The 26,388-nt window shown below is 33.2% G+C and overlaps 1 protein-coding gene across 1 annotated transcript; it reads left to right on the top strand.

Annotated features, from left to right (window-relative positions):
- Window positions 1-592: 592 nt before the first annotated feature.
- LOC124369666 (bifunctional arginine demethylase and lysyl-hydroxylase JMJD6-B-like) lies at window positions 593-26,333 on the top strand. The gene is made up of 6 exons (XM_046827717.1): window positions 593-889; window positions 13,401-13,525; window positions 20,025-20,255; window positions 22,612-22,747; window positions 24,882-25,011; window positions 26,170-26,333. The coding sequence occupies exons 1-6, from the start codon at window positions 626-628 to the stop codon at window positions 26,253-26,255; spliced, it is 972 nt and encodes a 323-aa protein (XP_046683673.1). The 5' UTR covers window positions 593-625; the 3' UTR covers window positions 26,256-26,333.
- The last annotated feature ends 55 nt before the right edge of the window (window positions 26,334-26,388 follow it).

Here is a 26,388-nt window from a genome sequence, read left to right as displayed (position 1 = left end):
CCCCAGAATTATTATTTAATACAATCGGTACACAGAGAATCGAGACAGACACAGTGATTATCTCTGATCCAAGGTGAGTGAGCAGAGGAAATGTTCACCGCCTGTCACTGGTTTGGTCGGATGAACTGGATTAAACGATATTATTATCTTAGTTGTAAGCGATTTGAAAAGACGATATCGCTATCTGAGGCTTAAGGGAGCGGGTCGGTAGAGACGCTGTGTCTACCATTGTCTTGGGCCAATATAATCGCAATATGCGCTGTGACTATCCAGGCTCAGGCGGAGCGAGTATTATCCCAGGCTTAATATTAAAGTGTTTAGATCTTGACTTCTAGATCAAGGCATTGAGATCCATGCACCAGAATTAATTATATGTGTTTTTGTGTCGAAGCTTTTTTTAGATCATCTTAGAAATTGATTTAAGCACGAATTAAAGATTTAACTCGACACGCCTTTGAACAACGACAGTTCTTGGATTAGCTGACACATAAGAGCGGTTCCTGAGTTTGAATCTCGACGCTAAAGTAGGTGGTGGGCGCAGCGGAGGGGACGGTGGGAGAGCCGCGCTCTCTCTTACTCAGTCCGACTCCGACTCCAGTGAGCCGCGAACCGCGAGCCGCCAGAGATGGAGGAGGCTGCGACACGTCTCTCCGCGATCTTGGCGCGGGCCGAGTCGCTGACCGTGGACCCTAGGGACTTGCCCGCCTCTCACAAGCTGCTGAGTCGGATGCCCGCGTCACCACGTCGCGGACAAGGCTCTCTCCTCTATTTTCTAGCCGGGGTAGTGACAGTCACTGTGGCAGTGGCCTACGGCCTCCAGCTGTACACCCACGCTGGACTGGCACGCGCCCTCCTTAAGTGGCGGGGCTACGACATCTACAGAGAACGAGTGAGTAGACCTACAAGTCAAACCGGTGTGGTATTACGTTTTAAGTAATATTACTGCAAAGTACCTAAACATTGCAGCAAAGTTTATTACATTGATTTCTACCAAGAATAAAATAAGTCCATACTACAATAAGTCTATATTTTAGTTTTTCTTTCAATAAAGCTAAAATCAGTCTAGTTTATTTTAAAAGTACTATTCCTAATGTACATAAATCTGATGGTGTTATTTCTGAAAACAATATACAACACAAAAGTGAAGGTTAACTGGTTACGTAGAAGTTTTACATTATATGGACGTATTTGGAAGTGTTGATTCAAAAATTTTACACGTCCGGTCCACTGATTAAGTCTGTATATTTGAGACGACTGTATGACTGAGATGTTATATATTCTCCAAAATAGTTTTTTTTTCATATTAATCGATTTTGGTTCAGTTTCATCCTAAAATACGCATCTAAGAACTCCAATATTAAGTGTTGTTTACAAATATGACACTCAGAAAGCACTCTTCATCTGTCTTCATCTGTCCAAATTTTGGACAACACGGATTCTTGATAAGGCTTTTAAAGTCCGCCAGTTTTAAGTTGTTATCTATATTAAATTAATTCAGTCTTTTTAGGTATCTCCTCCGATAAAATACTGGATGATATTATGTGACCCAAAACTGCGTCGAAAAGACTTTAAAAGTGACGTAGTTTTGTTATGGAATCCAAATATATATCATCCGTTTCTTTCTGCGATGAAACCCGCATAATGTTGGATAAAGATTATTTTCTCATATGTAAATTTAAAAATTCGGTAGCAAAGTGTATTCATTAAACTAAATAAAATGTAATTTGCTCACAGCTACAATAACTTTTAAAAATAATTCATCTTATCCCATTCAAAACTACTTGGCTGAGCTTTAGCGAAGCTTGTCACTCGTGTGGCTGGAAAAATTTAATTTCCCTCTATCTGTATAACTGTCCGCACGATATCTCTAAATATTTTGAGAAATACTTCACATTTAGGCTTAAAAATTTGCATAAAACTTTTATTTCTAGATAGACAAGAATGAGTTCTATGATGTTGCATGTCCAACCACAGAATTTGGCTGAGCGTCGTTGAAGCCTATCACTCAGTAGTCTGACATAATTTCTAGTTCGTTTGCTGGGAGATGTAAACATTTCTTTTCGTATAATTGCCTGCCAATGATAGAGTGAACTATGGACTTGAAATTTTACATTGAACCTAAGAGAAGCCTGTTATGCGGTACGTGGCGTGGCGTACTCAAACCTTGTACTAATAACAAAGTGCTAGTAATAATTTTGAACAAAATGTGCCTATTTAGGCGTTTGTTACATTTTAGGGGACGCGTTTGGATTGCTGGTTTCACGATTATGTTAGCCGAATAGAAATAAAATTGGTGAAAAAAACGCATTTTCCCCCTTCAAATACCAGGTGTGCATGATTGTTTTTCATTTTACGCTGTCCTGAGCGGGAATGACGTGGAAGTTCACTAAAATCCTGGACATGTTTAGGCTGTAAATGTTTTTGTGAGACTAAACCATTGATGGTTCCTATTTCCACCGGTTTTCAAGCGAGTCGGTCTTGCCTAAACAATTGTATATTTTGGAATCGAGAACTACAGAAGGTTGTAGTTTGTGTTAGCTTAATATCCATATTAATAGTTATCGCCTAACTCTAGGCAGATTCTATGTTCCGGAAAATAGTTTCTGATCGGAGGCTTTGGACGGAGCGTCTGATTTAGACTCCAGGACCCCACGAGTATTGTACTCCCTCAGACGTGTCGTCATTTTGGGGAGCTTATTCAGCGCAAGATGGAAGTTTATTGAGCGTCATGTCCATGTTCGTGCGGGTGTTATTATTATTTATTATATTGTGAACTTCCATGTGCTGAAAAAGCACCAAATAAGTGTCATGTCAGACCAATGGGAAAGGAGCTTATTCCAAGGGGTGCTGAGGAAGCTTTCCGATACGCTAGGGTTAGAGAACATCTAAACATGTCATTTCATAATCATAAGAAAAGGGTTTAATCATTTTGATAAATAACGGAAAATAAGACAAATTAAATTTATGCTAACCGTTATGCATATTATCTTGTTTTGAATAAATACGTATCAGTTAAACTTACTTACATGATATAAGTTACATTACCTAAACTTAGATTTTTTGCAAGTTATAATTATTTTACTTCAATGAGTTTACTTAAAGTAAAATCCTATATGTATAAAACTTCGCCCTGATTAAAGAAATTAACGCTTCTGGTGAATTTATTATTCACCTTAGAGATGGAATTACAGTTAACGGTTTCGATTAGTATTTGTAATATTACAATAGTATTTGTAACATTCAACTATTGGATATATTCATTCGTCTCATTCATTTGTTATTAGTTGCTCGTACGATTTTTTTAGATAAACCATATCAAATAATCTGACATGTACTATTTCTGTCTATCGAGATCTCAGTTTCGAGAATATCAGTATTACATTGGCCTTGGGAAATACATTATATATCTTCTTAATGAAATTACTATATTTACAAAAGAAAAAGAAACATAAATACATTAGTAAAGACCGTGAGTACTCAATATACAACTAGTGTGTTGAAAAGCATATAAAACATCGCTTGGAGCATTCATAAATTAAAATGGGCAAACACAACACACAATAGGGGAAATGTGTACGTACCAACCAGTAGGTACCAATGAGTTAACAATTTAAGGTGTAAGGTATTCGAATTTTCTACTAGATTCAATACAGCAGGACTTACAAGTTTCGATGAAACATGAAGTTATCAATACGTCGAGCTTCGCTAAAACATTCCATAAAACTATGCAGCTCTCTCCAATTTTCCGGTTCACACCACGATGAAAATTTTCCTTGCTTTTACTTTCGTTTTGACGCGTGAAAAGGAAAAAATATCCATGAAACTGGCCGCGTAAGATTAAGAACTGTTATCTCCAGCAGCTTTCAAAGCTGACACCATTGCGTATATACAAATTTCATAATTAGTTCGCCCAATAAATTCATAATTTGCCTAAAAAATCCATTAAAATAAAAATTGTTAGGTTATATCAAAAGTCTTTTTTAATGTTGTTAAAAAAAAGTCAACTGTATTAATAAGGAGTGAAAATGGACTCGGGTCGCACACACTGGTTTTTTTCCATCTGAGAACCTCCTCGTGAAATCTATTGGCACTATGTCAATTAGATAAATAAATGTGTATACATATTGATTTATTTACATATATATATATATATATTATATATATATTATTATATATTATATATACTCTATTTTACTCTATTAATTGGTTACCCATTTCGACCTCCGTGACGATTTATTCGTTCTTATGAAAATTGTCTTTAGATGTCAAGAAAAGCCAGATTGTGTGCTTATAAAATTAAGATTATCTCTCGACTCCTAGACCATAGGGATCCTTAACAAATGAGGCATGCTTTAAAGTGGGAGTGGCCTATATAATATTAAATAGACAAGTACTCTATTATAATCTAAATGGTCTAAAAATCACTTTTAGTATTTAATTTGAAAAAAAATCCCTAGTTTATTATACAATAATGGTTGTAATCTCCAGGCGAGGAACACTTCCGGTAACACCGGTCTGAGTACGGCCTGCTTGCAGCGCCCACACTTGGAAGCTGTACTGTTCAAACTGTTATTACAGTCATGCTCTTTCGAATCATGACTCAAACCACTTAAAACGAGCTCTCCGTTTATTATCTAAGCGCTCTTATGTCACATCATTTACAGGCCATACCGGGTTTTTAGTCTCCCTCGTCAGTATCTAGGAACTGCACCTCTGCCAACTAACATTGGACAGAATCGTAGTTCACTTGGTGGGGGACTCATAAGTGAGAGGATTCAAGGTTTCAGTAGTGGTCTTGGGTAGAAATAAAGGTTTCCTAGTTTGAACTGCTACTCTCAGATCAACGCCTATTCAATAAGCCAATATTTGCTCAGATTTGGAAACATTACCTGAATTCTTCTTTTTATTTAATGTTTAGATTTCATTAAGATACCTTTGTTTTGGTTGTGATTTTAGGGAACTGCAGCGAACGGTTACAGCCGTACAAAATGAAGGTTTTGGCAAATAAACTACGGCTCAAAGAAGATAAACCCCAACTATTAATATTCAAATCTATCAACAAGGACATGTAAAAATGTTAAAGTAAATAATTATAAAGTAGCATCGTTTTTAGGTTTTATTGTAGAAAATTCAGCATGGTGGAAAGAAATTCAGCTTTTTTCGCATTTAGAACTATTTCTCATATGGCAGTTTAGATACTGTGAAATTTAGCAGAAATTCAGTCATGGAAACCAATGTTTAAAACTCAAAAACATAGTAAATAGAGACATACTTTCAAACCACTTAAAAATCATAAAATTCTCAATTTACCATCAATCACTGTATTATATACTCCAAAATGTATCGCTACTTTTTTTTTTAAATCAAGTACTGCACCATTAAAACATCAAAAATGAAGCCCTATAACATCCCGCACACCGATTAAAACATTCGATTATGGACCTATAACAAAATCGTTAACAAATGGCGAGTCAGAATCCAAACCTAAAGAGTGAGAATTCCATAAACAAATTACAAACTTTTTTAACAACAATAATAGCAATAATTCTTTATTTACTTCAACGAAAGTTATAAATTAATTTACATCGTTTTAATTACACTATTGTATTCTATTTGATAAATGATCAGTCCCCCTAAACTAAGCCCGTTTGTGTTTAATAAATACTTCATAATAGTAGTCGTAAAAAGGAAAGTGATGCTAACTGTCACTGACATGTACATAAAAAAGTTAATATTAAATTAAATATATGAAAATCACTGTTAATGCACATTTTACTACAAAACAAAATGCTATTCAACACAAAGTATTTACCCACACACAAAAATCTACATATAATATCGATACAATTTTAGATTTACATTTATTCACACTAACATACATTATCATAAGATAAAGCCATTTTGCTATCTACTTTCATATGAAGTATGCTTATATATGTATATGCATATACACACAAGATTATACAATACTTAAGTGAGAGATGCAATGTTACTAAATTCCTCTTAAATATAATACAAAACTATTTCAACAATAACAACTCCTGTACAAAATCATTCACATTAATCATAAACACACACAGACGCGCACGCGCGCGCAAAAAACACATACACATCACAACTAAATTAGAGATTTTAATAAACTTTCGATATCATCAATGTTCTGCATTATCCTCTTAACTATACCCGAGTTACCTGACATATCGCCGTATTGAAAAAAAAACATTTCCCGTCACATTATACAACCTTGGTGCATTGTACCTATAAAAATGTTTAAAAAGAGTTAAATAAGGTTTTGGAACAGGCAATAAATAATCGTTTTCAATTTATAGATCTCCACCGTTACGATTTGCAACACTTCTATTGGAAAGTATTTTTAACACACTATAAACATGCGAATTCGTGAATGGCATAATTTTTTATTAATTGAATTAAATAGAGGTCTACAATGTTGTAATTTACGCTTTTTAGTAATTATTTAGTAATTATTTTAGTAAATTATTAAAAAATTATTTTAAATAATATATTTTTGTTGTGTGATAACCGGATTCAGTGTTGAAATGTAAGCATTACCCTAAAAGGATAGATCATACCTTCGCCTTAACAGGGTACAGAAAACTGTACATTTTAGCGAATATTAAGTATGCAGTTCTTGGTCAGTAGTGTTATGCAGTTATCAAAGACAAAGTTACTATATAACTTTTTTACAGACTGTTAAAACCCCCCTCTTAGTTGACTTTTGACAGAAGTAGGCTTCTCAGAGCTAGGCATGTATATATAAACAAGGCAAAATCATCTAAGGCACAAAGAATGCTAAAACCAGAATAAATTACAATGACATAAATATACACTTTTTGATATATTTCAAAATCATGGCAATAAGGCAAACTCAACACTGGCGTTGGAAATATAATTCTTTCCAACCAGAACTGCTTATACACATGAAGAGCCCTCGAAATTGCGTACGAAGCCCCGGGGAACTAGTTTAACATCAAAAGTGTTTCCCAAAACGCAAAACGATTGCACCACCTTAAATGATTATTGATAATATTGATTTCAGGTAGATTTCATATAAATCTGCCTATTACAATCGCTCTAATGATGTAATTTCCGGGAGATTTCTTTGGATTTTCTCTGATCATGACCGACAGAATCCAAAACCTTTAATCCGAAAATGTATATATTTATGTACAGGCTTATGCAATATAAAGTGAGCTTGTGAATACAACTACCACAATTCTTAAAATATACAGCCTTAACTTGGTACAAAGGCAATACTTGAACATAGCTTGGGTAAGTTCGTTAGTCAGTCGTAACCAATAAAAAGTTTCAAGATGGCATCCATTTACATTCGAGCAAGACTTTCAACTTATCTAATTCACAATATCAACCCAAACCGATATATTCTTTATACATATTCTTTCCTTTTTTCGATATCTCTTAAGGTTTCAAGATGACGGCCGTTATAGTTTTAGAAAAGGATTGGTTACATATAAATTACTATGCGTTATAGCTCAAAATAGTGTTTTAGAACTTTCAGGTCATTTACAGTACTATGTGTACTAATGTGTTCTTTGATATCACGTATCCAGATAGCGAGTGTACAATTTTAACTAGTATACAACATTGCGGGAATAATTGTGAACAAGATAACCATTCTTCATAGATTCAGACCAAACTTGTTGCATAGATAATATATGCATATAGCTTGGATGAGTCTGTTAACCAGTATTGAGTAATAAAACGTTTCATGATGAGGGTCATTCAAATTTTGGAATTTTTATCTCGAGTATTTCACAAGATATAAATATAAAAAAAATATAAATTGACACTTCATAAAATGTTTAAGTAATTCCAATCCTTATTTATGCCTACTTTTTTCTACTATATTTGCCTACTATTTTTCGATAACTTTTCAGGTTTCAAGATCGTGGCCGTTTAAATCTATAGACGTATACAATTGGACAGTTATAAGTGAATATTTTTACAAATATAATTTTGGAATCTTTTTATTAAATCAAGTTTCTATAGAGAAATTTATGTGGTTCTAAAATTTTTTGTCTAGTAAAGTTTCAAGATTATGAACTTTCTAATTGTTTGAAAGTGTTGATTGTTTTATTAACATGCTAAAATGTAGGGTTATTGTCCTATCAGTGTTGTTCGAATCTAAAAACAACTAATATTGTATCTTTAGTTTGGCATTTCGATATGACACCCTCATGTTAAATGTGCCTTTCTTATACTGAGCCGAAAGAGATATTTTAAGACTACGCTTAACAAGCTGTACAATATAATGCAACTATTTTTGTTATATGAGTTTTAAGTCCGTTGATAAATCACGGGTTTACCTTTAGGCACGCTGAATATTCTAAACCTATTTTAAGCAGTCATAATCAATAAATATATGGCTCTCAGTTGACTGCCTATTGAATGGTTTCATTTGTTACAGACGATACACTATTTTACATTCAAATAAAGCAATTTATCATGAATATATAGCGGTAAGGTTAAGATATACCCAAATATTTCTGTAATCAGTAGTATCTGTAGGACAAATATTTGCATCACTACATAGGACCTGGAGGTTTATGTAACCATGTATTCGGGAATCCTTATTCATACAGTTTGATAATTTCGACATTTTTTGTTTCAATAAAAGTGGTAATAGAATAAAAATAAATAAACGGGTGGAAGGATTTAAATAAGAAATTAACTTATAAGATAGGCGCTGGAACGCAAAATACTTGGCTGTTTAAATTACCTGATTTATAATTAATTTCATAAATGGACTTTATCTTAACAAAAGTTTTACAAAAATTACATACTATTATAATAATAAGAAATATTCCAAGAATAATAAGGAAACCTTAAAAATAACTAAGAAAGAAAATTCATCCAACAGAAAAAGTAGCATCGGTTATCGACAACATGATAGTTTTGTGATAAAGAAGCAAAACTGATCGCTGCCATTACTGATTTCATTGCAATGTCAAACAAAGACATAACAAATAACAATAAAAATAATTATACTGGCTAGTTCAGTGACGTATAATAAATACTGTATAAAAGTTTCGCAAAAGGTATAGCTTACTAAACGACAACGTGGTACTATACTGTAGTACATAAAAATGTAAAGTTTATACCTGACGGCGTGCTATAGGCTGTAGTGACAACAAAATTAGAAATTATTATTTATATTATAACAACAATGATATATAAATTTGACACTAGTTATATACTGTTAGTATTAATAATAGATATGATTAATTTAATACAATATTGACCAGTTTATTTTATATAGTACAAATTACAATACAAAAGAGATGTGATAAGTAAAAGTGAACGGCCAATTAGAGGTGTAAACTGTGACAAAACAAAGGAAATAAACAATCAAAGCTTCCACAGAAACTGACTGTTTAATTTCGGGTGATTTGAAGTGCCACCTCAGGGAAGATAAATTTCCAAAGAAAAGTATTCTTACAACTAATCTGATTTTATGCGAAACTACTATAAATTTACAAAATAATAAGACTAGGCAATTTTTTATGGGAAACTAACTGTTTATGTGAATATTACATAAATGCCAGCTCTCCTTCGATTAGAGAAACTTGAAACTTGTTGAGTTTACTCCTACTAGATCGATGTAGATATAAATGCTTCTCTGGTGATGAGAGGTGATGATTACTTTAATAAAGTTTAAGTAGCCAAATTAGTTACGCAAATAATGAAATGGTTTTAACCGTCTATAAAGCTGTATGTTTGTAAAAAAATTCTTTTTCATTTTAGAATTTTACTGCTCTAACGTTGCCTTGCCGATCTACCGTTTAGGTGGAAAGTGAACAGGTATTATAAAAATGTTGTAAATTATTTATTAATGATCCTGATTTATTAAGAAACCAAGTACACGTGTTTCGCTACATAATAAAAGGTAGTAATAAGTAAAATCTCAACGTACCCGCCGGTGTTGTTAACTGACCTCGTTAGACGGCCTGGGATACAATTTACACTTTTTGAAGAAGGTCAATTGCGATAACCTCTTGAATTCTGTTTTCCAATTCCTTCAATGTAAAATGTTTGAACTTGTATACCTCCTCCTTGTCGTAGCTCCACAAAAAATCGCATGGAGTAAGATTTGAACTTCTTGCAGGGTAGAGTGGCGCACCATCTTGCATAAAAATTAGATAATCAATGTTTTTCCGTTGTGATATCGAAGGCCAGACAGTCACGAAACATCTGAAGTTAGCGATCAGCATCCGTGGTGTCACGCAAAAGATATGGACCAATGAGCTCTGTTTCAGTTATTCCACACCACACGGTCACTTTGGCCGAGTTTGTAAGTTTTCAACCGTCATTTCGGGATCGGTATCGCGTGACGCCCAGTAATGACGGTTATAACGATTGACAAAATCACCAACATTGAATACGGCCTCGTCACTCCAAAAGATATTTTCAAAATATGTGGCCAATCAAGTAGGCAGTATATAATGTTAGTGCATACTCTGTGTGCATGACCAAAATGAAATCACCAATAAAAAATTACGACAGTTTTATAGTAACTGGTTACTTTTCACTCACCCGGTATTAGAAAACATGCAACTGTAATTACACAGTAGCCTACTGAATTGTAGGCTTTGCGAATATGCCGTCCTTGTCCAGCTTTCTTGCTGCTAGGTCCATTTTCATGACCAAGGACTGTCTGCCACCGGGGAAACCTGTTATAGTATTATGCCGATAGCCACGTCTAGTTTTCATAGACAATAATTCAGTTCACAGACAGTACGAGACATGTTGAGTACCTACCTCTCATGAATAGCTGTTGATAACTGATCTTAATAAATGTGTATGACAAAAGAGCTTCATAACACGTGAGTTTATATTGTTTCCTAAAATAATGTGATAATGCAAAGTACAAACTTCTTCTACAATCATTTTACTCTAAGGACGTTGATGTTTTAAACTCCCAAAAACACAGCTAGTTGCATCTACTAAAACATTGTAAGAACAGTAACAAACAAAACCGAAAGATGGACGGTGAGTGTGCGTATACTTTAAGAACCAAAGGAAAAGTCAAGAGCACGTTTTAATTATATTAATAGTGTGTCCTACCGATCACTTGTGAAAAATTCTATGCTAATGATAAAACTTAAAATTCAAGAAACATTCGTGGTCACAACTTAAGTCCTTGAGATAACCCGAGTACGACCGATTAAACCGGATTAATTATATTCATTCTTTTAAATGCCAGAGGTTTCAAACTTGTGGCCACGTTTAGTAATGGCTATATTATAATAATACGAAAACAAATCAAATAAAATCGTACAGAATAGACTAATAATATGACAAATAAAAATATTGGTTTTGATCAAGGTCAACTGATTATTAGTTGCCCGAGTTACATTATCGCTTTGGAAGACATTCTCAACTATACTTGCTGGTTTTTTTTTATATATAAATGTAATATATTTTGCTGCTTACATAGAAAATAACACAACTACAGTCATAGAGTAAAAATAGGCCAATTTTAATAACGTCTAATGGTTCACAAACACAAACAATATAAAAAATGATTCAGCAAAGCCAGCACTTAAAAATCAAATAGTTGTAATTAAAAAAGTTGTTATCTGTTCTAGGATTCGTTTATTGAAATCGTTTGAGTTTGTATGTTACAACTTCCGATTGATTGCTGCAGTTTTGAAAGACCAAACAATGGTGTTCCCACGTCACTTCAAAATACTTTGGGTACAAAAGTCAAGACAATGGGCATAAAGTTAAAGTAAATAGTACTTATGTCTTTTATAGAAAATATATCGTGATAGAAACTGTTTTAGGGCAAACTTTGTGTGTTGCAGCATGTAATTTTCATTCTTATTTCGATTAAAACACATCATATTGGTGATAGATCTAATAATTAATTCATGTATTAATATTGCTTGGAGAGATCGTTCATTGAAGTCCGCCACCATTGTGACACATCCATGAGACAACATTAAATGAGCTGAAGTACAGGTAATGATGTACAAATTGAAACTAGTTACGTGTCGCTGGGCGTTACGAGCGTTCGACTCGCTTTTACAAACTTCTTCCGTGAGAGTAACTGAGCAGTCACACATTTCAGTAACTCTGTTACACTGGTGACGAACTTCAGTTACCTTGGGAGATGGAGAGCAAGGCACAATAACCTTGTTTAATTGGTATTAATTATTCCTTTAATTTTAAGCCTAAAGCCTAATCCATAAAATTTACGATTTAGAAGTTCGCGGATAGATCCATTCTCCGATCTGCTGGTGGGGTTACCCAATTTCTGCTACTTTAAGATGAATTGAGTTGAATTTTAATTTGATATACCATTTAATTAAAAATTGCCTTTCTCGAACCAGACAAAGGACCCTACCCGGACTCCAATTTTGAACAAAGAGCATTACAATTCCAACCAATTGAGCACCACCAATAAAAAAGACCACCGGTATTTTTACATATCGCCTGACTTCATCTAATATTGCACATTTAATTTAACTCCCTTTTCTAAATAGAATTACAAAAAATGCAATGAAACAAGACAGGATATTGGACATGTTTTTTCCAAAATACCCCAATCAGATACTTAGAACATACAAACCATAAATAGAGGAAGTTATCAACCCACTATTTATGGAGTAATAGCTGATAATTGGTTGTTTGAATAGTAACTGCTTAAATTAATGACTACCCTTCAAAATGTTAGATCAGGAAAAGAGTACATGCTATGTGGTGAGATGTTCCTCCTCATAGAATAAGGAGGACGACAAACTCGTTTTATTTAGATGAATAATTTTAGGTACAACAAATTTGGTACAGTTATGAATAAGAAACGACTATCAAAACTTCACTTAAGTTTATTTACCTTTAACAAATTAGTAAAACATTGTCTCATAGTTTTACTTATTCAATTTGTAGTAAGTTCAATTTTAAATATCCACAGGCACTGTATAAAATTGCCTTTTGACTTGCTGATTTTTGTACTACACAGAGCTGGGTTGAAGAATCGTCATTAAATTATATCATCTTCTTGTGAAGAAAAGTTCATCTTCACCTTGGGAATTTTCATTCTGATTAACACTTACGAAATGGGACGAACCGCTAGCGGCTGCGACTTGTAGCAAAATGAAGCTCCGCAAGAACAGTAAGTGAGCGATAATCTCTTCAGCTGCACTAAGCAAAACACATTTTTAACTGTGTATATACGGAGGAATGGTTTGTGTTTGGTGGAGAAAGAGGTGTACTACTAAAGTTTTCTTTAACGAATGTTCTTACCATGGAACACATTCCTATCTGGTTCAAGAGCAGCCTCAGCGAAAGCTGAAATATCACGACACACTTACCAAAGAGAGATGACTAGACATGATTATGGTGTATGTGTGTTTCAGTGTGCAGTGACCCTTCCAGACAAACTGGTTAACTGGGTGCGGCCGGCAGAGGACTGTACTATGTGTGTAGGGATCACCCAAGTAGACAAAGTTTCTGGTATATTGCCAGAGGAGTTTGAGACCAAGTAAGTTATATAATACTTCCCAAATATTACTATTTTTTTTTTCAGCAATATTTCCAGGCTATCCTCAGTACTTAAAAATCGATTAATTTATATAGGTTCTTAACAGCAATCTCTGTCTACTTTAAGTATTCTGCTTGAAGTGGGTTACTTACTAAATGACTCACTCACCGACCAAAAAAAATGTTCTTCCAAAATGTGCTGTAGACTCTAAGTTTGGTACATACAAATTTGGAGCAGGTCGGCGTTCACAGAACAGAGAAGGTCTGAAATCTCCATTTGTAATAATGAAATATGCCTTTATTTAAGAGGCGGAGTTAGGGCTATTTAGCCCTCTCTACCACTCAACCTCACATAATATACAGATATATATGTACATTAAATGTTGACCTTAACTAATAACTAATTGAATTTTAAATTAAAATAAATGCTATAATTAACCAAAATATATACATACATACATATAGTTAAATTAAAACTAAATATGTCGTTCTTAGTATTATATATGCTTACACTCTGGATTAAGTTCAAAGTGGCACCCTAAAATAGCTCTTATTCCTGGCTATTTTGCTAAAGTTGGAGTAAACTAAACTGTTGCGTTGATAAAAGTACCATAATATGATAGTGTATTTGTACAGGTCAAGTGGGCCTTCAAGTGACAGGCAAAAAAGTCTACCAATGTTTGTGTTTTCGTTTAGTTATTAGGTACACTGCAAGAAACTTATAAATATAAATTTGTTGAGAATTTAAATGAATCTAAAGTCTTAAATAACGTATGTAATCAAACGACCATGTCCACTTCTTCTTACTTCTTAGTACCTTATAGTTATGTTATTTCTAATGACAAATTATATTTTATTTTATCCCAGTTACTAATCTACTGCTCGTTTTTGCACTTCTTACTTCTCCCAGACTCGTAGATCACTCTAACAAATCCTTACTAATCACATTGCTTCTCTTCTTACACGGAAAACTCTTTTCTTTACGAATATAAAAATTCCATCCCAAAATTAAATCATGTTACTTCCACACTCCTTCCATTGCCAAAAACAAATTTTAAATAAAGTATTTGGGTTGAAACAGTCAGATTTAATTTTATTACTAAGGCAGGGCTGCGGTTAGCATGTGACATGCTATGGACTCGAAAATATTCGTGACCCTTTCCACTGGAATCATCCAAACAAAAAGTATCCAGGTGGCCATAGGTATCTGACGCCCGCATTCCTATATAAAAAGGATAAGGCTAATTTGACTATGCTCATTTTCGATCACAAACCATAGTACCTGCATGTCAAAGTGAAAAAGTAAACATCAGTCTCGTAAATTAATATTTTAGTTTATTATTAATTTATCATCACCTACATAAAAATTAACTTAAGTGATGATTATACGATATGCATGCGTATTTAATGAAAAGAGTATTGTAAACATCGTTCACACCTTTAGTTATAATTTTCTATAGTTCAGTTTCTCAAAACTGTTAACTTATACTGTTGAAATTATCTAAAGTTCTGCCCACATATATCAGAAAGGGGCAAACCACGAGTAATGTCCGCCCAATTCATTACTTTTTAGACAACGTAATACATTCGAAAAAATGTATCCATAATAGACTCATAGACTTCCTTACTTCCCAAAATTTCATCTGTAAATTCAGTAAGGTGAATCGACCTGCGATGCTATTAATTCTGGGGTGTCATGATTTCTGCTCTTGGCCACAAAGAGAGCATCTTCGGCATATTTTGTTAAAGGAAAGGTTTTAACTCTGAATCACATTTGTTTGTTTAGTAAACTTGAGGCCTGTGGTGTCCAGGGTATACCTCTTATTTGATCTTCTTGTTTAAATTTGGCCCTCTAATAAGGAAGTAGAGTGTGCAGTAACTTATAGCAACGGCAAAGTTGTTTCAGATTTTAATGAGGTCATAACAGGTGGTCCCACAAGGGTATATTTTGAGACCGTTATTTTTTTAACATATATAACAATGAATTTAGAAATAACGTCGAGGGTATTTTTTTTCATTGCGCTAACGATACTCGTTTTGTCTTGCACTCATGTTGTCTGTAATCTCTTCCTGGGATTGTACGAAATATCTTAGACAGACTTCATTCAGGATTTTCAAGCAGTAATCTAAGTAACACCTAAGATACTTAAAATATTTTCCTGGCATTCACGAGGTATTTAACTTCAATTGGGTTTGTCCTCTATGTTTAGATAATATGACGTATAATTGCTGCTGACCTAAGGTAGTATTCTCAACTCAATTATGACTGCATTAGGCTTGACAGGGCATGCTTTAAACAACAGGTATTAAAAATTAAATATTTTGGAATCATTTATAGTATTCTCAGCCATAGTGTCCCATTATGAGAGCCTGTAAACCCTCTTTGGCAACAGTAGGCCTATGTGTGCTTCAGAAAAGGGCGCTTAGAATGCGCCCTCAGACAAAAAGAAAGTTCTAGAGGATGTCTTTAGTGAGATGGAATCACGACTCTAAGATCTATTTGTCAAATCTATTTCCATTTATATTTCATATTAAAAACAATCATATAAACACAATTTGATCACGTGTTTTTCCACCAGTATAATACAAGAAATAAAAAAACTAGTTGCATAAACCCTTAACACAGATTAAAGCTATTCAAAGAGAATCATAATTTTAATAATTGTAACATGGTATTTTAAGAAAAAGTATTGTTTATTGATTATTCATTGGTCGAAGCTCTGTAATGCGATAATAAGCTATAAGTGTATTGTATTCTATTCTGCTCAGATACAGTACAAGGCTTGATGAGTTTTGAGCGAGAGCCGAGAATGAAAATTTTATCGTAGACCCTTGCGAATCTCATGGCCGATAAGCGGAAGGCCCTGTCTCGATGTTATACGTCAGACACAACAAGCGTTTACACCGCTATCATTAGACAAAGAATTACATATATTTTCGTCTTTTAAAACACAATCACGCACACACTTTGTTTGTAGTTTACAGTGACAAGTTTTGCATATTATAGTATCATATTCTATGTTCAGCCGACCGCCTAAACTCGTATTTGTCATTCACGCTATAATCTCTTGCTTGCAGCCCAAAAAACCTTAAAACCACTTGCGCCTCAAGGCCCGGGCCCAGCAGATCCATTTACGAAGTGGCCCTGAAATAGTGAGATACCGTATTCTTTACTTTCCTTCTGTTAATATTATAGCTGATGATTTTGACTCAGTGAATATTATCTATTGAGCGACATTGCAATAAAAAAGAGGAAATGTTTCAGGTACTGAGTGGTTTTCAGAATTATGGCTACCCACGCATTGTAATCAGGCAAAAGAAGAACTAATAGTAACATATATACGTAATATTGATATATTTACACGGGCTATGTTTATCAATATTAACATATTTGATATGTGTATGGTAAAAGTAAAAATATAAAAGTTTAATATGAAGTTTCTCTACAAGATTAATATAATCAGCATACCGTGTTACTATGAAGCATGTGTATGTAATAATTAAATTAATTCTAAACACACCGGGTGAGTATTTCACTAGTCTGAGTGTAAAATGTCCCAAGTAGAAAAGACGAGGTGCCGTCCTGATGTGCATCGCTAGATATGAAGGCGTAACACAGGACTGTGATCTCCGTGGTATCCTTAATTATAAAACCTCAACGGTAGTAATGATACTGTTTTAAAGTATTACACATGATACAACAATTAAAAACTTATATGTTGAATAACCTATATTTCTATTCATCTACTATAAATTAAGCCAGAATGAACTACAACATATGGGATAGTTTTGATTCCGGAGATTAGGTCTACAACTTGAAATTAAAACAAATGTTAGAAACAGTAACACGTATACAGAATAGCTGGCGAGGGAATGGAGAATGATGAAATAGGAAGACAGTATTGTTATTTTAATACACATGAAGGTGAAGATATTACGTAGAATTAAACTCTAGAAACTTAATTAATTAGAACTCCAGATGGAGTTGATAAGCCCATGTTTAAATCAACCAAATGTATAAGTTAAATATATGAAACAAAAAGTGGTTCTCTTGTATTGTCATCCAGTTTTAACTATCTACATATATGACCAATGATAAAATTTAAGAATATTATTTTTATTCTTACATAAAATGTATATGTGCAGTATTTATTATTAGATGTTGTTGCATTGTCACCGATTTCAACCCATGTTCGAAATTTCAAGTCTATAAGTCTTCACGAAATTAGTTTAAAATCAATAAAAATATTTACACTTAACACCAGGCAAGAATGCGTCTTGATGAAACAAACATAAAAAACAAGTAACCACTAGTGCATTCTTGATGACTGCACTCTTGTTGAAGCATTTTCGGACAAAATACAGACTATCAGTGCCGTATTTCTAATCAAGCTGACTATACCCAATCCTAGGGCGCCAGCTTTGGATTAAGCGGTAATCGGAACTTGAACAGAGCAAATTTCTAATCATTGGTGATTCAATTTTACCGATTTAAAGGCGCCTCGACCGAATTGGTGCCATCTCATTGGGGCACAGCATCTTCAATAGTTACTTGCTCTGTTCGCTCGGTCGCTTGAACGCTCTCCGTTATAACAGAACAGCCCACGATATAGTATCTGCCTTAGAGAATCGGTAGTGTCAGCCAATTTACAAAATCGGCGCGTAATAATTTGCAAAAAGGTACCCTTGTAGATAACTGTCACCTGCCGCTTATTGGTCGTGCGTCTCACCCTAATCTATCCGTGTGAAGCTGGCGGCATCCATATCAAAATTTTAAAAACATATTGCAATTATTTATTTAGCGTTTGCTTTGCATTTATGTTCCAGATTTAACAAAAACAAAGTGCGTGTCACTAACTTCAAAATAGAACCACCCATTCACCAGAATTGGCCAACAACTAGTGTTTGTTTAGCTATTCATGAGTGAGATGGAACTAATACAAGGTGATAACTGATTTTAACTTCACACTAAAATAGTGATATCGTTTGTATAGCTAAAATCAGCCCAAGTGCCTGTTTGTGTGGGTGTTGAGGGGGAGGGCGGCAAGAAGCTAAATAGGGCCCTGTAGACCATAGATTGAAATTTATATTATAATTTCCTCTGGGTATAACCTTCATAATTGGAGAGACTGTGATTATCTTTTTAAGTTCAGGTCCAGGCCAAATATCTCATTGTGTGCCACATAAATTATGATTTTATCATTGTAAAAACTTTATATATCACACATTTCATACACTCCAATCCACTTAAAATTTTGCTTGGTATCAAAATTCTATACTTAAAAGCATTTGTATACAATTAAGCAATTTTATATTTACATCTCTCTCCTACTACTATTATTACACTGGAAAATGATACAATTACAAAGTAATTTTACTACGGTACATTTATGAAATTGCTTTATTATATTTTGGAAAAAAATTCGAATTCCACATATAATTACAAATATTGTTATTTAATAATGATATCAGTATGATATTGTTCATAGATTTTTAAATTTCAACTCAATTGGATGAGTAATTCCTAAATTAAGGGCAGGTATATATGTTTAAATTTATAATTGTTCTATATGTTGCTCATAGAATGCAAAAGTTATTGATTTTTTAGAGTCACCTCTATTATTGCAACCTGCAGAAAATATTCTGATGACATTTGAGGCACTGTTACCACATCTTTGCTGACCTCCAGCTGTTTTCACTATGACATGCTATGATCATACACTGTCTGTGGGATTTGCAATTCTGCAAAACAGATTAATGAAATCAAATTCAATGTATGTTTAAAGTTTATTTACTGCAACTGATGTTGAGACGATCAGTAATTTTTCATTGTTGTGTAGAGGGGGACTCTGGCGCACAGCCACCATAGGACTAATGTCAAGCAGGCGCTAATGACTGGTTAGTCATTTACTAGTGTATTACAATATAAATAACATTTTACTTTTTTGTAAATATTCATAACATTTGATTCATTAAACATTATATTTCTGTTAATTATTAAATAACAGAGATAAATTGTGTAAATTATGTAATTGCCATGCCACTAGAGTAAATAGTCAAAATTTCAAAATTTATATGATTCTGAATTCAATAAATTTAAGTTTAACACATGGAATTAATGTAGTTATATACATATATATAAAACACAACATATACACATTTCCCACATTTTAAATACATTTTCCATTAGCGTTTTCAGAAAAATGCCTTAAATTCTTAAGAACTTCTTTGTAATAATACAAGTGTTTTTATGCTTTATCATGTGTTAAGGCCTTAAAATAAAATTGGTTATACTTTTATTATATTTGTGTGTATTGCAACTTCATATTTAGGTGACATGCAAGTTGAAACAGCCTCGCCGGTTCACAGTTGCACCTCACTTACTTCTACCTTGAAAAATGAAAACAGACATTTGGCACTGGTACTATGAAACTTTGACCAACACAGACAAATTAAAAAGTTGAAATATTGTACTATTATTTATTACTTACATGTGACAGGTACGCGTACTCCGGGAAGCCAGTTGTCGTGGTAGATGGCACTCTCTCCTGGCCAGGCCGCCACATCTTGACCTTCCAGTTTTTCAAGGATCTATACAATGGCAGTCTAGAACAAGTTGCCTGTCAGTTCTTTCCATATGAGACAGAATTCCGCAGTCTGCGTGAAGTCTTCCGGATGAGTGACGACCGAGCTCAGATGCGTGATGGCACCAAGCCGTGGTACATTGGATGGTACTTAACTTTTTCTATCTTTTACACTGTAGATTGTGATATGGTTATAACTTCAATACCTACATATGTTAAGAAATGTATGCTGTCTGTCCATTTAACCAATCAATACAGTTTCTTCAACACTTCATCTTGCTTTCCACGAAGAAATTCAACAATTTTTTTAACGCAAGTCAGAAATGATTTAAATTGGATAATAGTTGTGGTTTTACAATTTTCATTTGAACTCATCAAGCTGCATTATTGTCAAGCAAAAAAATACAGCTTAGGAGTATTACTAGCCACTAATTTTGAATGGAATGACTAAGCTTCAGTAATGTTTCAAAATACCTTTGGGAATTTATTGTCATTCGTTATACTTTTACAATCACTGTAAAGTACTGTATTATCATCGTAACTGTAAGCAAACCACAAATTTAAGAATAGGGTTAAAATATTAATAAGACTTTTGGTGACTAGCTGAGAGTGGACTTACCTTAAATCGGTGTTACGTTACAGTTTGGATTAAAATGGCATGTTATCAATTTGTACTTACAAAAATGAATAAGCGTTACACTATTAAATAGGATTGAGTCCAATATTTTCCAAGACTTTATTACTAAATTATCAGTAGTGCACACAATATTTAATCTGTATATTTTCATTATATAATAATAAAATGAAGTATTAAAAACTGCAAATATTCTGTATGAAGAACAATTGTTTAAAAGAATCCCATATTCCACTTGTTAATACATTTTTAATGTATAGTTCATACTTTCTATGTGACATGCAATGAGTCTGTTGAGTCATTTGTAGAAGTCAGTACGCAAATCACCAATCGTTAAGATGTGACTGTGGTGTACTTTGTGTATAATACAAAGTACACCACACAAACTGTCTGTGTGGTGTCTTTGTGTGGTGACTGTAGATAGATAATCAAATTGATAAATTATATTACTTTGTAAATAATATTTAGCTTGCTATTCCTGTTTACTATAGTTATATTTGTGCGTCACTACAGATAGTCGATCACTAATTTTAATTTTCTTTTACCTCATAGTTGTACATATATGCCCTACACGCATGCATGCATGCATGTGTGCACGTGTACACTCACACACACACACACACACACATATGCGTTTGCTGCTCCTACTGATCAGATTTGCACAGTATTAGATCACAATCAATGTTTTTTATTCTGAGTTACAAATTCACTAATACAGAAATCTGTAGCAAATTCAGAATCGTGACTAAAATTTTGATATCATTATCGGAATCAAATTTTTTTTGCTATCAGATATTATTGTAAATGACAATATTCCTAGTAATAAATATATTATTCTTTATATATGTATATACAGAGTGAGTTTTATGTCCTGGCACACCTAGATATAATTTAAACGGCCCGAGATATCTATGTGAAACCTTGACCCTTCCAAAATTTTCAACAACTTGAAAAATTAAAAAAATATGTTATAATTGGTAGGGTCAAGGTCTCACATAGATATCTCGGGTCGTTTAAATTATATCCAGGTGTGCCAGGACATAAAACTCACTCTGTATATATAAATCAGAGAAGGTCAGGGTGAATAATTCAAGAGGATTTCAATATACCAGGCACCAGTGTTCATCAGGTATCATTTCATCAGCAATCGGTTGTTGGAAGGAATTATGTAAATATCTAAAAATGAATTTTCAATAATCCTAAATATATGGTTGGTATAACTCATTTAGCATATAGCTAGAGTGTAAACACCTATTATAATACTGAATATATAAAATGAATATGTTATATCAATATCCTTTCCTAATTAAAACAAAATATTTATAATAAAGATTTTCCACCATCTCCTCGGATTCATTAGTCATAAATTAAATTTAGGTTCCATCATTAGCGTTAATCTAAAATTTTATAAAGTATAAACTATAAAAAATCTGTCCAACTGGTTCCATGCTTTCCTCACCCTGTTTATGATAGTACAAAGAGTAATTGCAATTTTATTTTTAGTTTGAACATTCATTGTGAGATAATTTTGTCTGCACAAAGGTCAAAGTAACAGAAAACCTAGAAAATAGAATTCAATTAATGAAATACAATAAACAGCAACAGGTGCTACCACTTAAAAACTCATTTTATGTAATGGAAATTAATAATGAAAAATATTATTTCTGTAAAGAAAAAAGTAGTGTTTTAGCATGTTGAAATGTAAGTATATAAAATACTGTTTGTAATTTTATGAATGATTCATTTATTAATTTTGTAAAAATTTTATTTCATACACATTATTATAACATTTTCTAGGAATCATAACCATTATTCAAACTTATGTAGGTATTCCAGAAACTCACTGAATTTGGTTTTTTATATGTATAGGAGTAACTGTGACAACCACGTAGCTAGAGTACTAAAAGAACAGTACTCAAGGCCATACTTCCTTCCAGAGACATCAGAAAACAAGAAAACTGACTGGATATTCATGGGGAGCCCAGGATACGGTGCAAAAATGCATGTATGTTTCTGTGTTCTTAGGATATTTCATCTGTATTTAACCTTCTTAAGGTTAAAACTATACTGTGTGATATTTACTATAAAATAAATCGGTTAAAATTAATTTTAAATAGATTTATTTGTATTTTTTTAGTTTGAAAAGATCCTGGTATCAGCATGGACAGGTCTCTTTTATGAAAAACAAAAAAAGTATTAAATACAAGTGCATGTATTATTTTCGAAACATTTCCCAAAACAATTCAAGATAAATTGGTCACCATGCCCTTTTAAGAAAATCATGCTGAATGAAGTCATGCAGTTTTCAAGAGTCATCATGTTCAAGGTTCTTCCTTGGATGTAAAAGCTATTTTTATTTTTATATAATAGGCTGACTAAACTGTTGTAGTGTTATGGTAGAATTACAAGTTTTTAACATGATACATATCAGAAAATATTTGTTATACTTTTGATCCTTAAAAACAAAACAAAAGTCACTTCAAAAATATATAATATACGAGGTCTGTTAAAAAAAATACATTTTAAATTTCTGTGGGTTACGTAATTTATTTTAAATTTTTTTGTGGCGTGTTGGTACGTATGCTAACAAGTTTGGACATTTTGAATGTTCAGTTAATTGTTGTCAGCTGATTTGCTTGCATGTGTCATGGCTTATCTTCGATTTGTGCCTGTAGGAAAACATGGATCAAAAGAATCTGTATTGGACGCATTCCGAATGTTGACTGTGGCTTATGTAGAAGCTACCTTGGACCAAAGCGTTTATCGGTGGTACAAATCAGAGGGCAGAGAAGATGTGAATGACGAACAGTGTGACCGAGTGTCGAACAGTGTGACCATGTGTTTGTACGCCCAAAGTCAAGAACAAATGAAAACCTTGAAGTAAAGAAAATAGTATTGACCAATTTTCAAATCACCGTTAGAGAATTTGCTGAGAATATGATCATATCTATTGGCTTGTGCCATTTGATTTTTACCAAGAACAGCAGTGCATTACCATTGCTAATGAGCTGTTGGACTTTGTCGAACCAAATTTGCTCCAGAGGGTCATAACCGGTGACGAATTATGGGTTTATGGTTATGACATTGAAACCAAAGCTCAGTCATCCTAATGGAAGCTGCCACACGAGCCAAGACCGATAAAAGCACTCCAAGCTTGGCCCAATGTGAAATTTTTGCTTAGTTTTATTTTTTATTATGGTGCATGATGTTCTTGCCACAGGGTAGAACTGTCAATAAGGAAGGTAGAAGTTATGCGCAATCCTCCAGAAATGCCCGGATTTGTGGAAGAACAAGTGTTGGCACAAGTGTATAATATCTAATGGGGATTACTTTTAAAAAGGACAAAATTGAAATTGATGAATAAATTCAATGTTTTTAAAGTTATTTTTTGACTGACAGACCATGAAATGGGTTACACTTGGGTTACATGAAATTTAAATTTATTTTGTGTGATTTATGATCATTTTATATTAAATTACAATTGTAATGTTTACTATATTAACTTACAGAGTTGAATTTTTTAAGGCAATGATTACAATACTTTAATAGATAAACAAGCATATGTGGTTATCTACTTAAAAAAATTAATAAAAACAGAAAATATAAGTAAGTATAACTCACTATTGTGGTTATTTATAAATTTCTTATTTACATTAATGTTTATATATGTCAGAATTGAAGAGCATATAAATCCAACTAATCATTCTTTACAAACTGTGTAATGGATTAAAATATGCTCAAGATAAAAATATTGTTGTAATATTTACAGATTTTTTTACCTTTCCATACATATAAAATATTGTATAGCTTAGTTATTATAGGGTATCTTATAATTCTCTGGACAAACTTTTAACACGTTATTCCTCAGGTAAAGACAAACATATTTCACCATATGGAAATGGGTCTCTGATGGTTAGTTTCCCATCTGTCTGTGTTTTTTTTTTATAAAAAAATTAATAATGGGATTGGGTGATGGAAAATTAAAGGGCTGGAGAAGCAAAATCTGTTGGTTATGTTGTGCACTTTTGTATATGATTTTCAGGATTTAAAATCGTCCAGAATCCTAGCACTCGTAGCATTACAAAACCGTTTTCATTTGATAATGAGTACTGATCAATAGCATTTTAACTGTATTGCAGGTAGATAGTGTAAGTCACCCCTCTTGGCAGGCCCAGCTGAGAGGCAGAAAGAAGTGGACTCTCCAGCCCCCTCCTGAGTGCATCTACCAATGCAACACCTTGGAAATCATTGTCAATCCTGGTGAAATTAGTAAGTTGGCACTCCAATTATTAGTTTTAGTTTCCAGTTATATTTAACATCACTTTGCCTTTAATTTGTACTGACCAAATTTGACTCAACCAGATGTGGTTGAGTGCTCATAACAAAAATGTGTTTGGATTCAGGTGCATATCAAACACAGTTTAGGCAGTACTTGTTCAATCAAAATGGTAGCAATGTAAAACATATAAAGCCAAATTAAAAAAAAATATATTAACAATTATAACTTGGTGGCTTTCATTAAAAATGTTTTTTTTTTTAATTGAGATTCAATTTAAAACGTAAAAATTGGAAATTTAACTGATTCATCATCTGCTAGCCTAGACAACCTTCTGCAGTTATGCCACATCTCCATTTTAATACCAAAACCAACTAGCAGAAAAAATATATTGATTTTTGTTTTTCTTCTGGTAAAGTATTACACAATAATTAATAGCAGCAGGCTTCTATTCATTTTTATTTTCAAGTGAGCAACTAATGGTTTTATCTTAATCAACTAAAGAGGCAATTACTAGAACATCTGACATGCCTATGCAGTGTCACAAATACTAACCATCCCCTCATCCGTTTTTGACTTCTACATATCTATGCCTAGGAGCACTAGATTTATTGTAAAACTCAAGACATATCCTGTACTTTATGCCCTAATGTAGAGTAGTGAGGACTACAAAATTGCCTCAATTTTCTTAAAATAAGTTTTTTTACCATTTTAAAAACTAAAATATCAATAGTTTTATTTAGAAATATTCATATTTTGCTAGTTATTCTCATTTCATTAAAACCTTATATAATAAGAATAATCCACAGACCTCTCATATAACCCCATTCAGAAGATGAAAGTACCTGAAAAATGTCATTGTCAGTAACAATTTGATGAATGTTTGCCTGATTTTATATGTCTACAATATAAAAGTAATGTTAAAATTGATTATATATAATCTTAATTGCCTGAATGTACTGCAAGAAACCCAAGGTACATTAAAATTTTGTATGGGCTTATTAGTCAGATTTTAATTTCGTGCTTGGCTTGTTGGATGAGAACGCACAGATTATTACTACCACCTAAAATTGTGTTATGTTTTCCAGTTGTGATGGACACAAACCGCACACATTATACTACCAACTAAAATTGTGTTTTATGTTTTCCAGTTGTGTTGGACACAAACCGTTGGTACCACCAGACTGTGATACTACAGGGAGAAATGAGTCTTACCGTTGGGGCAGAGTATGATTGATTCTCTTCTTTCCACCACGAATAAACATAAATCGTTTGAATTCAATAAAAGAGAAATGCAGTGATTTATGCTACATAATCTGTTGGCTATCAATATTACATTCTTTTCCCAAAATGAATTGGGCATGGTCTAT

Source organism: Homalodisca vitripennis, chromosome X, assembly GCF_021130785.1.
Source record: "Homalodisca vitripennis isolate AUS2020 chromosome X, UT_GWSS_2.1, whole genome shotgun sequence".
Taxonomy (NCBI): domain Eukaryota; kingdom Metazoa; phylum Arthropoda; class Insecta; order Hemiptera; family Cicadellidae; genus Homalodisca; species Homalodisca vitripennis.
This window is presented reverse-complemented; position numbering and strand designations above follow the sequence as displayed.